At 39.0% G+C, this 14,143-nt stretch overlaps 1 protein-coding gene across 2 annotated transcripts in view; it reads right to left on the reverse strand.

Annotated features, from left to right (window-relative positions):
• The window catches only part of MYLK (myosin light chain kinase), a 143,752-nt gene extending 130,645 nt beyond the window's left edge, over positions 1–13,107 (reverse strand). For both annotated transcript variants that reach the window (XM_054381442.1, XM_054381443.1), the window contains exon 1: positions 12,958–13,107. In XM_054381442.1, coding sequence (XP_054237417.1) covers positions 12,958–13,107 — 150 coding nt within the window. The remainder of the gene's footprint in view (positions 1–12,957) is intronic.
• Between the last annotated feature and the right edge of the window lie 1,036 nt (positions 13,108–14,143).

The following is a 14,143-nucleotide window of genomic DNA, read 5'->3' on the forward strand; positions in this document are numbered from 1 at the left end:
ATGTCAAAGGGCTTTGAGTTTAAATTCTAAACTGAAATGCTATCCCAAATTAATGCAGCCCTTAATAAAAAGCTTAAGAAAAACTCCTACACATATACAGGTGCTTTTCCTAAATTAGATTCTATTTCATTTAAAGAGTAAGTTTTATTGCATTTAAAGTAACATTGTTACAGGAGTCTTCAAACAGCCCCAGAATAACCTAATTCAGATGAAACATAATTCAGATGAAATACAGAACACTCTCAAGGTAGACTTTACCCTTTCTAGTACAGCAGACATAAGGGGAACACACCTTATACAGAAACACATTTCTGTGTAGCTATGTTAATCAGGAAGTGAATCAGAGACTGTAAACTTCTGCTGTTCTAACAGAGGCATTTCCATACAGGTGTTGCCCTCTCAAGAGTGGCAGTGGTTTTTTCATGGAGCTTTAATAAATCATTCTACCAGCAGCAACATCTGCCTTTTTACTTTCCCCACATTGGAGCCAGCTGACCTGTACCAATTATGCGCATGAGGAGTTTTATGCAAACCACTCATATAGACCACCTGGACCCTTTTTTTCCTGTAAATACAAGATTTCTGATCTTAAGATGGGATTACAAGTAGACTGAGTCTCTGTCTGTCTGTTGATCTGTACTATTTAGTCATTCTCCAATTTTCCCCCTTTGAAAAAATTTGTCCAGGTTGGGAATTCAAAAGCGGTCTGATGCCACAACCCTTAGAAAAACTCCAGCAGAAAGCTTAAGCTATTTCCCTTGTTGCCACCCAGATGCTCTTCTGACTCCCTCCTACACTTTTGTGAGTTACATTGGCACACAAAGTTGACAACATATCTGTAAAGTGGTGAAATTCTGACGCTTTGTCAAAGAAGGAGTGTGCAGGATACTAAGCTATGTACAAACTGAAGACAATTTCAGTTCTGAAGCAGGCAGCTTGCACGTGGAAAAGTGTCACTGACTTCACAGCTGGGGATCTGAGACATGGAGACACACAGAGACTTTGCCAAATTTACACTAAAAAAGTACTAGCTTTCCATATTTAGTAATGTTAGATCAAATAATTTGATCATATTTCCTCCCTGCCAACAAATTTATTATTGCATCAATCAGTATTAAGACTGAACTGAAGCTGCTGCAGAGGAGAGCAGCTGCTTTAGTTACCCACAATAATGACTGAAGCCATCCACATCATGTTAATGTGTTTGCACAGTATCGAGTAACAGCAGAGAGGCTCCAGATAGAGTAGGTCCAGAGTCTTGGCAGGAAAATGAGAAGCATGTAAAATAGCGTTACAAACAAGAGAATTTGAGCAAGACGTGACTCTGTTTAGACCAAGTACAAGTCCTAGGAAGCCCCTGACAAGTACAGGATGAAATTAACACCAACATTTTGCTCTGTCCTTAGCAAAATGTATGTATATACTCACATTTAAGGAACACTGTAAACATTTACCTGTTTTATTTCACAAAACTGACCATAGAATCCAGACAGTATGAGCTACAGCTTGAGACTGGGACATCATCAGGCCAAAAAACTCTGCTGACACCACAGAAGAAAAGCAAAACTAACAACCACCAATTGTTTTCAGAGCAATGAGCCTTTCATAACAATAACATTTGGGGTTTGAACTGGCAGGCATTTTCTGAAGATGACAATCCACTCTGTTCCCTTCCTTTCTCAAGAGAATGATCATCATTCACTGTAATAACACTTGCAGAAAACTGATTTTTCCATTGCATATTATTTATGGAAGACTGAAAGGCTTTGTTTTTGTTTTTGTTTTTTTTTTCCCCTTACGGACATGAAGGCTCTGTGTTAAGAGAATATGAATTTACTTTAAATGTCACTGAATACTAAGGGCCCTGTCTCCTTATAGGAGCTACACTACTGACATAAAGAGCAGCTTGGGAACACTATTCTTAGGAATTCAATATAAATACATTCTACCACCAGGTAAGCAATTATAAATTTACACAAGCACACACAGTATGCATGACCTACTGCAGAAATTTAACTTAAAAATAAATGAAAAAAAAGTGCTTTCTTTGTTTCTGTGCCCAAAACACACAGGTACTGGAAAATGTTTGGAGCTGTGAAATTCATAATTAAGGGCAACAATCCACATCTACAATGTGAAGTGGTAACAATACCTTGTCACTCTGAATGAACATGTCCATGCTTTATCAATTTCCAGCCAGACAAGATTAATTCCCTGCAGTTTAGGAATCTGGCAGTGGCCACAGAAAATCCTAAAGCTGGATTTTGTTGCTGAGTTGATTGCACAGTTGCATGTTCATTTAAAGACTGTTGATACTGTCAAATGTTGCTGGCAGTGGCAGTGCTTTAGATAGGTTTTAAAAATTCTCCTCAGTGATGTGTGCTGCTTTGTTGCTGATGCTACTTTGTAGGGCTGGCAAGCACACAGGGCATGGAATGTCATTTGTTTTAAATTTCATTAAAATGTAGAACTGATGTGATTACCAAGAGGTTTACAATTCACTGTTGGTTGTGAAGTTCTGATACAGTGGGCAGCCTAAATACCTAGCATCTCTCATTGCATTATTCTGCTACATTCAATTTACTACTATGGATTGAATAATTAAGACTTCCACATATAAGCCTATTGTAAAACTCTGCTGCTGCTGCTCATTAGCAACTGTTGGTGATGTTTTTATTCTGTAATGAATTGTAAAATCTATATGCTTTCCAGGATTCACACATACAGTTTTCAGTAACAGCTTAGCAAAGATAACTCATACAATAAAATATACAAACTGCTGTGTTAAAAATAAAAATAAAACCAAGGCCTGAGCAATAAAAAAATCCTCAAAGCACTAATTGAAATACTAAGTTGATGTGGCTATAAATTTCTAGTTCAACAGTTCAGAGTAAATATTTATAGACATGCTGAGTTCAAGAGAAATTTTGGGGGCTCGCCTCTTCTTTAATGCTTTCTCTCAAAACTAACATTGCTGTGATCTTGGTAAAAGCAACACACACATGCACTCAAAAGTAGCTACATTTGTTTAGGTTGTGGAGAAAGTGCTTGCTCTGCATATGCTTTCAATAGAACTCCACTTAACTGCAGTTGCTGGCATTCCTATTGAGAGATCTGAACAAATCCAACATAATGTTTTCCATTAAAGCTAAGAGTGTGTAATAGTTTCCCAAGCAGACAAAATCTCTGTCTACACTTTTGTCCATTGGCATATCCCAACAGGGAAACAAACTAGCTTTTGTGCTGAGACACCAAGGACCTAATTCTGGCATTGTGTTTGCATTAAGTGATGCACTTCATCCAACAGCAGCCACACAGATATTGCTGGGTTTTGCATTTACTGCAAACCTTAACTTTCTCTTCCAAAATCAGATGCTAATTATTTCCAAAAAAGATATGCTCATGTCTAAAGTACTGAATGGGAATCTCAACATCTGGAACATACACCAGCTCGGTTCTGAATCCAGACACATATTTTTGTGCCTCAGTACTCCACCTGAACATCAAAGTGGGTAACAATGACTGTTGTTTTATCTAGGAAGGTCATCAGAAAGGGTCCAACTCTAGCCCGGCCTGTGTAAGTTTTAAATCCATCAGCAAACATACAGTAGAACTCTAGCTAAATTAAGCTGTTTAAGTGGTATCATGAATAAGCAAAGTTCAATGCCACTTGCCATAGCTCTTTAATCTGTATTTCCAAGATTTTATCATATTTTTTCTTCCAGTGCCCTGGCTTTCAACATAACTTTATTTTGAAATATCTGTATTTGCCTCCCTGTAGAGATGAACTGCTGAGTTATTACTTCATAAAAAACCCACCAGAATTTATATAGACAAAAGAAACAATCTTAATTATATTGAACTCTTGTTCCAGGGTGTTCATAGAACAGAAAAATTCTTCATCCATTGTTTGTCTGATAAGTATGGAAACATGATATAAACAAGTCAAATTTCAGGTACAAGATACCAGATACTGCAGTGTGAGTGTTTGCTTTACAAAGCAGCATGCATCATATTAATAGTCTGAGCTTTGCAAAAACAATTTAAATAATACATTCACCTTAATTATAGGCTTGATAGTGTATTATGTGGCACATGGAAAGAATGGCAACCTCTCAAGCCACACAGATACAGTTTGACGGTACTGTGCAGGTAGAGGAAAATTACCATTCTGATTTAACATAGGTAGAGAGCATAAAGCTGGATGAAATAAGATCAGTATTCCGTCTTCAAAAGACAAAAAAAACCCATCACAAACAGAATTATTTAATTTGTCAGTCTTTGCTTCCTCATTTTCTTTTGGCCTCATATGCAGATAGCTGTCACCTTTAAATGAAAAGTTCCTGTGTACTTTACATATTGGCACACACATTGTGGCTTTTAATCAGTATTTTAGTAAGCTCAGCTGTTGTATTTATAATAAATAGTATATTCCACAGAGTAATGTTTACTACAGTGCTTTGAGAAGATGCAGAAAAGCAAGGAAATTTCAGAAAAAGAGATAAAATAATTTATTTTTCTATTTCACCTCATCCTGCACATGAATTAAAAAGGTATTTCTATCAGGAATAAAAAAAAGCTGACTTGGAATGTGTACCAATTCTAGCCACAGTGTTTTCAGAGGACAACAACTGCTTTGTTCTGCTTGTCTCTAGGTTTACAGCAATGCACTAATTTACAGAGAATAAAGCTCTATTTATCATCAGAAAACCTAGAAAAATATTGGGGGATTTGTTTGTTTGTTTTTTAAAGAGAAAATTACCAAGTTTCACTCTTTCATGTAGAGTGGTTTATATTAGTAAAAGTCCTCTGAAAAAGACAGACACACTTCCCTAGAATCCCACTACAACATATCCTTAAATGTGGGAAGGCTAGCTCAAAGGTCAGGTCACTAACCTTTGAGCCAACAAACATGATTTAATTCCCAACCAATAACGTGGCTGTCAAATCTCTTAGAAGAATAAACTCAACATATTTAGGTAGTGAACTCAAGGGATAAACAGTCAGTAGAATGCCTTGATTATTCTGGCACCTGCTAAGGCAGAGAGCTTTGACACACAACTGTTGACAACTGTAGGAGTAGCAGTGTCTTCCTGATCAAGCACAATCTCAACGTATCAATGTCTCTCTTCCTCCACAGGTTATTTCCTCTGTGTAAGAGGAGGAATAGAGAGATGTGTATTACCATGTGATGCTGAACTATGAACTGGGAGGACTTTAGGCTGAAGAGTCGTGATGAAGGCAGGTTTGTCCACAGACACTCTGGCAGCTTAGGAGAGAAATACATGCCCTTTCAGACACCTGCTAGAGATTCAGTAACCTTCAGTAGCATAGCGATAACGTCTTGCACACGAAACATTAAAAACCGAAGTGGGCACCTATGAACGGGCAATCTGGCCTTGCCTGCTTTTGCTCCTGAATGTACCCTCCGGTTGGATCCTGAACCTGATTCATTACTTGCCATGTCTGGGACCATCAATAGACCCTGTTAGAGCAGACAGCACTGCCTGCTGTGTCTGGAGCCTGTGGGACTGCAGCCCATTGTTGATGGCACAGCTCTCTACTGCTGGCTTGCTTTCCTTTGGGGACCAGCCAGCCCTTGCTGCTCCCTGTCAGACAGCCTGCTTTCTCTCCTTTGTGAATAGGTTGAATTGGAGAAGATTCACAGCAATGTTATTTTATGTTCAGCATGTACTTAGATGCTAGGGACTCTAGATGTATTTTTTACATGTGAAAAATAAAAATCAAAATTATGTTGTCTGGTCTTGCCCAGTAGGTTTCCAAACTTCATACTGTATCCATGAGTGAACAAAGCCAAGTAACATGTCAAAAGCAGAGAGTTTTAGCTTTGGAGTCTAGGTGCTAGAGTGTGAACTGAGCAAAACCACAATGAGTAATGATGTGTTTTGATTCTAAACCTTCTCCACATGTGGCCTTCTGCAAAGATTCTGAATGCATCATGCTTGCTGTCTATTAATGACAACCTACTTTACCTACAAGGGGAAAAGCAGAATTATATCAAAAAGTATGATTTGGTGTCATTTGGTATAATTTAGGTCAAATTCTCAGGGAGGTATTTATAGACAGTCAGATGCATAGTTTGCTATTTTACATGCTCTCATAGTTGCATATGGCACTAAATCCCTCCTTGACCTTTGTGGTTTCATCAGTCAGATGAACACAAGGTGCTGGAGTAAAGTTGAAGCCTTGATTATGATGGAAAAAAGCAAACATGTTCCTAGTTACCTAAATGTATGTCTGATGATAAGTATTCCATCATACCTTTCAGGTCAGCTATTAAAAAGAAACTGACAGTTTTTCCAGCTAGGGGGATATTTATGGCAGGACAAAAAAGCCTCAGACAAACAAAATAAACCCCAAAACAACAACCCCAAACCCCCACATCCCACAAAATGATAAAGAGATTCTCTTTAGGTCCATACATACATTAGTTGAAGTGCTCTAAAAAAAAATTATTATTATTACCATTAGTATTGATTTTTTTTTAAAAGGGTGTTGATGGCCATTTAATTACAGGAGTTAATACCAAACCAATGAAGAACAGGGAGCTAGTCTTTCTGCCATTGAACAGAGAAGCTGAGAACTCAGGTCTCTAACTGATTATAGATAAGCAGTTAAGGTGGGAAAGGAGATAGAAAGAAAACAGATTAATAAATGTATAGTGGCAAACAGCACGTTTCTTCCACAGTTTGGAGGCAGGTGGTTACTGAAAACAGGCCAAATTACACACAAAATATGTATGCCCAGTCTTTCTTAGTTATGGCCTCTTTTCTTCTTAGAAATTGTGTCTGGGTGGAATTTGAGGATATTCATCATTGTCTAGGATTTCTGAATGTCTGACAGATTCGAGCAACTCTGCAAAAGGTCTGACCAAAGTTTGCTGCCAAATATCCAGAGATCTTGGCTGTTGCCTCAGCACAGGAACAGATCAGTTACTTGGGATGGGGTACTAAGTGCAGCAATTTTGAGAGTCATCATATGCACTGCAGATATTTTACACAAGAAAAGCTTAAATACTGTCCCTCTTGAACTGGAGGAGCCCAGAACTGGGCACTGGAGACAGAACTGAAGCTGAGAGGCCACCACGCCCACCTGAAACCTAGAAGTTTCTTGAGCAGCAACTTGCACTCCTGCAGTCTTTTCTAAAGGACATATGATATGTAAGGCATGGTGTCAACACATGGATGCATGTGTCAGCTGATTAAGTGTCCTTGAATAATTCTGGGTGGGAGAAGCAATTTTACCACCTTAACACTTCCCAGCAGAGCAGTTGCTCTGACTCTGCCCTTGTCTAACACTGAAACTCTTCCAAGCCACCATTTCTATATGCCATTACAGAGTTCTACAATAAAATCAAATGAAATAAAATAATGCATGTGTTACTCATGAGAACAGGTAAGCAGGCAAAAATATAGCACAGGAAAGTGAGTCTAATGGGAGGTCAATTACACCAAGGAAGAACAAATAGCAGTAGAAGATCCAAAGAGAAAAAAAAAAGATGCATAACAACTTGTTTGCAGCCACCTAAATTGTGTTTATTTGCCTTTATTATTTCAGATGCCTATACCTCAATGTCTGTTTGATACAAAATGTACCAGTAACTTCTGAATGCACCACATTTTTCCTAAAAATGTTCACTGGTATGTGGAAAGAAAGATCAAATAAAAATCTCCAAATCAGTAACTTTTTCAATTCTTTGTCAGTATTTCATACCAGGTTTCTGGAAGTATTCACAGCATGTGACAGTTTTACAGATCAGGACAAGTCCTCTCACAGCATTCACTTTCATTAGACAGTTGTCTCCCAGGGAAACGTGGATCTTTCCTGAATTTCTTCCTCATATGGTTCAGAAAAGGCACACCTCCAGAAAGTGCAGATCCAAACCCACTGGCAGCTTCATGGAATTAGCTGCCTAGTACATTTTGTAACAGCAAACATCTCATGACAACAGCTAACAGTTTTGTGCCATGTCATCATCCTCTGCCATTATACAGGCTTCTCTCATTTCAGATCCTGCCACTGCAAATCTAGACCTACAATGTAATTAAGGCATAACTCTGGATTGCCTGCTGACTGAGGCTTGGAAACAGAACATACATTGCTGTTTCAAGTCTAAAGCAAAGGAAAGATTAACAAAGGTTTTGCCATGCAAAGCTGGTGCAGCAGCTGCAGGAAGACAAGTTGGTTAGATCTCAGTTTTTCAGCAACCAGGAGCAGCAAAACCAGCTCAGAAGTTGGCAGATTGAAGCACATCATTGGACTTAACTGATTTGAACAAATAGAGTGTTGCAAGAACAGAGTGGCAGAAGGACGACCAGAAAGCACATTAAAAAGGAACAGGATCTGACACTGACCAAGCATGCCTTAAAATTTACAATCCAGTCCCCTGGAGGGAGATGGAAGGGGAAGAGCAGAACAGTACTACTCAGTGGGCAGCAAAATGAACTAAATACCCCAGTATCTACTCAGACTATGAATTACATGTCAATACATGAAATCTAGCTCTCTGGGAATGTAATACCAGACTAGATTTAGCAGTTTGATATCCTGGTTCTGGCAATGGACCACATAAAATGGGTCACATGAAGTAGAAAATCAACCCACACTGCACTGTTGCCAACTGTGCAATGCTTTAGTCAAGAAGAAAAATTCTTAGCTGACCACTAGGTGATCAGTCTGTGGTCTGTAGCACATTTGGCTGCTGTTCTCAAGCAGAGCTGTAGTACAAATATTCTTCAGGCTCATAAAATTAATGACTGTTGGTTTTACCCTCAAAATTTATAAATGTGTGCAGTCAAAGCAGGCTGAGTAAATTGCTTGCCACAATCAAATGCAGAGGTTAATACCAGTCTGGACAGGGAAGAGTTTGTTTGAAACAGACAGTTCTTTTACTTGTCAATTTTTACATTGACATTCAGTGACATTACAGCAAAGAACCAGATGTGTTCATCCTAGATTTTTGATGTAAGGAGTCTATTGCCATTTAAGTTCAGCAAAATTGTGTGTGGGCAGCTAATGACATGGTTATCAACTAAAAATGCTTGTTTGAGGCAACTATTTCTTTCTTTTTTTTTTTTTTTTTTTTAAAGCAACAACCCCACTGCAGACTATTTAGTCGGTCTTAGAACCCAAAGCTTAAAATTGGAAGGGAAAGAGCAAGAGGATGTGGTCTGGTGGTTAACAACAGTAAAGATTCTCATTTTTTGTTCTCAGCTTCTCCATCAGTTTGCTGCAGCTGCAGAAATCAAAGTAAATCTCTCCCTCTGCCTTGAAACATCTTTTTGTGCACAGACTTGGGAAACCTGGATGACAGCACATTCACTGAGTCCTTATGCAGGCAGTCTCCATGCAGAGCTCTGATGGAGTTAGTCCGTCCTGTTGCTTTATTCACCTACATACACCAGGCATCAGGGTCCCAATATTTTTTCTGTTGCAGAAAGCCAGCTTGCTTTTAAAGGCTTCCCTAAACAGCCATGAAAGAAATTCTCAGCGCTTCTAAACACAGAAAGGGAACTGAAGGATTGGCTTACCAGCTTAATACACACATGGGAAGGCTCACAAGCCCGAGCAAAAGCTGAACCTGAGCCTTAACATTGGGTTGGACCAATCCATGCTAAGTGCAACACTTAAGCTATGGGTATAGGTGATTGCAGGGTGGAGAGTCAGGGCAACACTTTAATGACTGCTAGATTCTACAATGGAGACACATTATTACCTTCTACACAGTTACAGTGGGAACTTAGAGGTGGATAAAGTTATCTGATATTTAGAAGTCAAATTTCTAAATATAAAGGAGTTCTTAGCAAGACAGGTGGAGCTTGAGACATAAACCAGGTTTCAGTCTTAAGTCACTCTTAAAGACCTGTAAACAGGATACTGAGAAATCAGGTAGGCACAAAAACCTGCAAAGGTGTGGAAATCCATGGCCACCTTCTGCCCATCACAAGAAAAGGAAACTTGTACAGATCTGCAAAGTCTAGTGAAAAATCTTTGATTTTAAATTGCCATTTCACACAACTTATCTTACATGCCACTGGAAAGAAAAGCAGCAAGTTTGACTCTGGGACCCTCTCTTTCTTGTTCACTTAATGAGAATACAAGAATCAAAATATCAGATTAATATCCTGTCCTGGACTCTCAAAATGTTTGTTCTTTCTGATAAGACAAATTCCACTTCAGAGGACTTCTTTGAAGAAAATCTCCTGTCTAGCCATTTAAAAAAACTTTATTTTTCTTCAGCCTGAGTCTAGTTTAATATTTATACTGCATGATGAAGCAGAGTATCAACAACAACCCATCATAACATCTGCAGCCTATTTTCCAGGACAGGAAAACCCAAGTATGCTCAGCAGCTACTTTTATTACTAAATTTTAATAAATTGTTTTTATTAAGATTGTCCTTCTGGACCTGCCTATGTGAACAGGTCCACTGTCCTCCTGAACCTCTGGAACATTAAACTGATTCAAGAAGCAACAGTGTGCTGACCAGGTGAAGATGACACGAGTTCTGCATGTATGCTCTACACTCAATCTATTGATGGTATCCTTTCAAACCTGTACTACTGCATTCCCCCCTCACCCTGACTAGACTAGGGGCACAAACAAAATACTAGTCTGAACCCACCAGTTATAAACAACAGCACCGAACACCATCTCCACAACTACGTTACATTATAAACAACAAATCACAGAGATTAGTTGGCATTATAATTAAAAACCTATTTTTTTCTTGCATAGGAGAATAAGGTGAACATAAAATTGGAACTAATTCACAATGATAAAGATTGGCTGGTTTATATCTTCAGTTGGTTTATGTCTACAGCCACCGTGTTTGGTTTCTTCTCACCTGTGTTAGCTGAAAGAGGTAAAACAAAGCTCTTGCGGGGCAGCAAGCTGGCCTGGAAAAAAGCAGGCAACGCTCCATGCGTAGCAAGAGGCTGAAGTGCCACAGACAGTGGCTGTAACTGCGTCATCTGGGTTTGCCAGACAGTTAAGGCAGGCTACTTGCCACAGAGTAATTGCAGATCTCACATGCATTTCAGTGAGGCTGTGCTCTTTAATGCTTGGCACTTGCAAAAGCACCATGAGCATTAAAGGTTTATTTCAGCTATACAAGATGCACACAACTAGTATATTATCATCCCCATTTTAAGGATGGAAAATTAGAGGTTTTAGCCATGCTCATATAGCAAATGGGCAGGCAGAACTGGAATTTAGATTTTCAGCAACTAGGTTCAATCCAGGACTTCACTCAAAGCTTTGTTCCTTCAAGGACCTTAAGCCTATCAGTTAAATTAGTACTGAATTTGTGTATATTTTTCCAAGCTATTGATTAAAATGCCGCAGACTTTACACTTCCAGTCTTCAAAGTGACTTTAAAAATGAGATACCTGTCCCTTAAAATTTAACACTTTAAAACCAAACCTGTTAAAAATCCAAAGCACTCTAGCTTGTAGGTCATTGCGGTTTACAATTGCTTCCATGTGGTTAATAATAAAAAGTTTGCAGAGTGCCCTAAAAATTGGAAATATTCCACCTGAACTTTTAATTAGGAAAATGAGAAACATAAACCCAAATCTTAGCATCAACTTTGATTTCAGTGTACTGTTAGTGCCAGTTGTAGCCTTGTCTGAAAGTCTACTGAAAGAGTGAGAATAGGAAAGCCTGTAGGTGCCACAATCATAAGAACATAGCAACATGTTGCTTTTTTTCCACTCTGTTAGCCGGCAACAAAGCAAGATGGAATAATGGGAAGGGAGGGGAGGATAAAAACATTAACAAAGGGAATGCTCACTAGGACAGGCCAATGTCATACACACAAAAGGGTTCTGATTGGTGTCTTAAAATCACAATAAAAGTAAACTAATAAAAAAAAATCTCTCTAAAGCTTTGATAAAAAAATATCTTTGCTATCTATGAAAAATGCCAGCTTTTCTTCAAAAATTCAAATCTAAGAAATATGTCTGTGTTTTGGTTTCTGCCCAGTTCCTGCTGAAAAATCTGAGTTCCTGGCCTGCTTTGGCATAAATAAGATAAATATCAAATGCCATCTACTGGCCCTCTGTTTAAGTTAGTTTCAGAAGTTATGAATTTCCCACATTCCTTCTAGCCCTTGCTTTTGTTACAGTAAAATTGCAGTTTCCTGACTCTGCCAGAGAAGTCCCATCACTTCAAAGACTAAAGGCACAGTCAGTCTGATGATAGAGCTGTCAGCATGCAATCAGAGCGTGACATGGATAGAGGAAGCTGAAAGGGAAAAGCTTGAAAGGGCTGAAAGGGAAAACTAGCAGCTCTAGGAAAAATATTTGGGTTGAGAGAGGAGAACGGAAGGTAGCTAGAACAAGAAAGAGATCATACTAGGACTGAGGCATTAAAGAAATACAGGGGCCAGTAAGCACAATTCAATCCCAAGCACAAGGTGTAGGGGAGAACATGGGATGCACACCCCACTACACTCTGGGGTAACCAGGCTTCCTTGAACAAATCAATCTTTCCTCTGAAAATGCTCTTTTTGCTTTCATATTAACAACAGGTGTGGTATGTGGTACAGACAGAAAAACATCACAACTCTACAGATTCCCAGGTTGACTACCATATTTAGCAGGATTAGATTTACGTTAGACACAAAGCTTCAGGAACAGATTTGGGACATAAGATGAACATGCAGTAGGACAATGTGTACTCTCTCATAAGACACAGCTCAGTGCTGGGCATGCTCACCTAGGTTATACTTAGCATATATTCAAGCTTTGCAACATTCTCCTTTAGAGAAACCTGTAATGCTCCTGCCTCCTCAAGAAGGTAAACACTGGTGTATTCTTCTGGAGTAAAGGTCCTGTGTCGGAGAGGCAATTTCACTCTCTTTGCAGTCTACTAAACAGCTTCAGGACAGGGTAAAACCAAATGGAGAAGTCCTTATTCATCTCTGTTTCTTACCTTTCCCTCAAATCTTGCAGTGGCTCCTAACTGCACACGGATATTCCGAGGAGGAAGAGTAAATGCTGGTGCTTCAGGAGGGACAGGTGGGCTGAGTGTCAGGGAGGCTTTGGAGACTCGAGTAGATGTCACCAGTTTCACGTCCCCCATGATGTGGGCTGCAAAAGAGAAACAAGTGACAGTATAGAAGTTATGATGATTACTTACTTGCACTACAGTAACAACTAAGAATCAGATCAGGAGCAGTTTGTTCTACATGTGTACTATGTCCTTATACACAGTAAGACTCTTCAGCCTAAGGTGACAGGGGATATTTTTCTGGGTGGGAAAACGAGACCCAAGTAGATTGCCCAGTGTACCCACAGTTTCAGTCAGGGTCGTAGCCTTGAGCTGAACTCAGTTTGAACTCTCATGTCACAGGCCAGAGCCTTAACCAAGAAGTCATCCTTTACAACTGCATTAAAAGATAAAAACTTACTTCAGGAGGATATTTTCACAACATGACTTTGATTTTCCTGGCCTGGAATACACCAAAATCAGTAAGTCCCAAAAGCAGAGCCAGTGTTAAACAAGTACTTATGAAATAAAGAGGCCTCTGTTTTCACTGGATTTCAGTTGCATGTGGGAATGTGGAAAATCTGTTTTTTTCATACCATGCTTTCAAAATCTTAAGAAATATCTGGATATCTCTCTCCTAAGTACTGCTGGTACGTAACAAACACTTCTGTAGAAATTCCAAGTCTCTACTTTACTGCAAATCCTTCTACAGCTTATAGACTAGTAAGATAGTATGAAGACCAAATTTATTAATGCTACAAAAATGGCACTTTGGAGACTTTGTTACAAGTATCTGCTTCAGAGGTGATTCTTCTGCTCTACATTTCATACTTCCCTAGCAGAAAGCAAAATTCACTGTATTTTTGAAAAGTAAAAGTTCAGGGTTTCCAGGGGGAGAAGGGAAAAAAAAAAAAAAAAGTAGTAGTTGACTCCATCTCTAATTCCTTCAATCAATAAAATAGAAGTCCTACTGAAAAATGCCCATTTAATAGACAAGGTTAACAAAGAAAAACCTGAGAAATAGCTTGCTCCACCCATAGGTCATGTTGAACCCTTTGCTATACACACCGATTAGTGATAGACTATGTATTTATCAATCTGATACTGATTGAAGTTGCAATGACTAACA

This window comes from Indicator indicator, chromosome 5 (assembly GCF_027791375.1).
Source record: "Indicator indicator isolate 239-I01 chromosome 5, UM_Iind_1.1, whole genome shotgun sequence".
In the NCBI taxonomy this organism is placed as follows: domain Eukaryota; kingdom Metazoa; phylum Chordata; class Aves; order Piciformes; family Indicatoridae; genus Indicator; species Indicator indicator.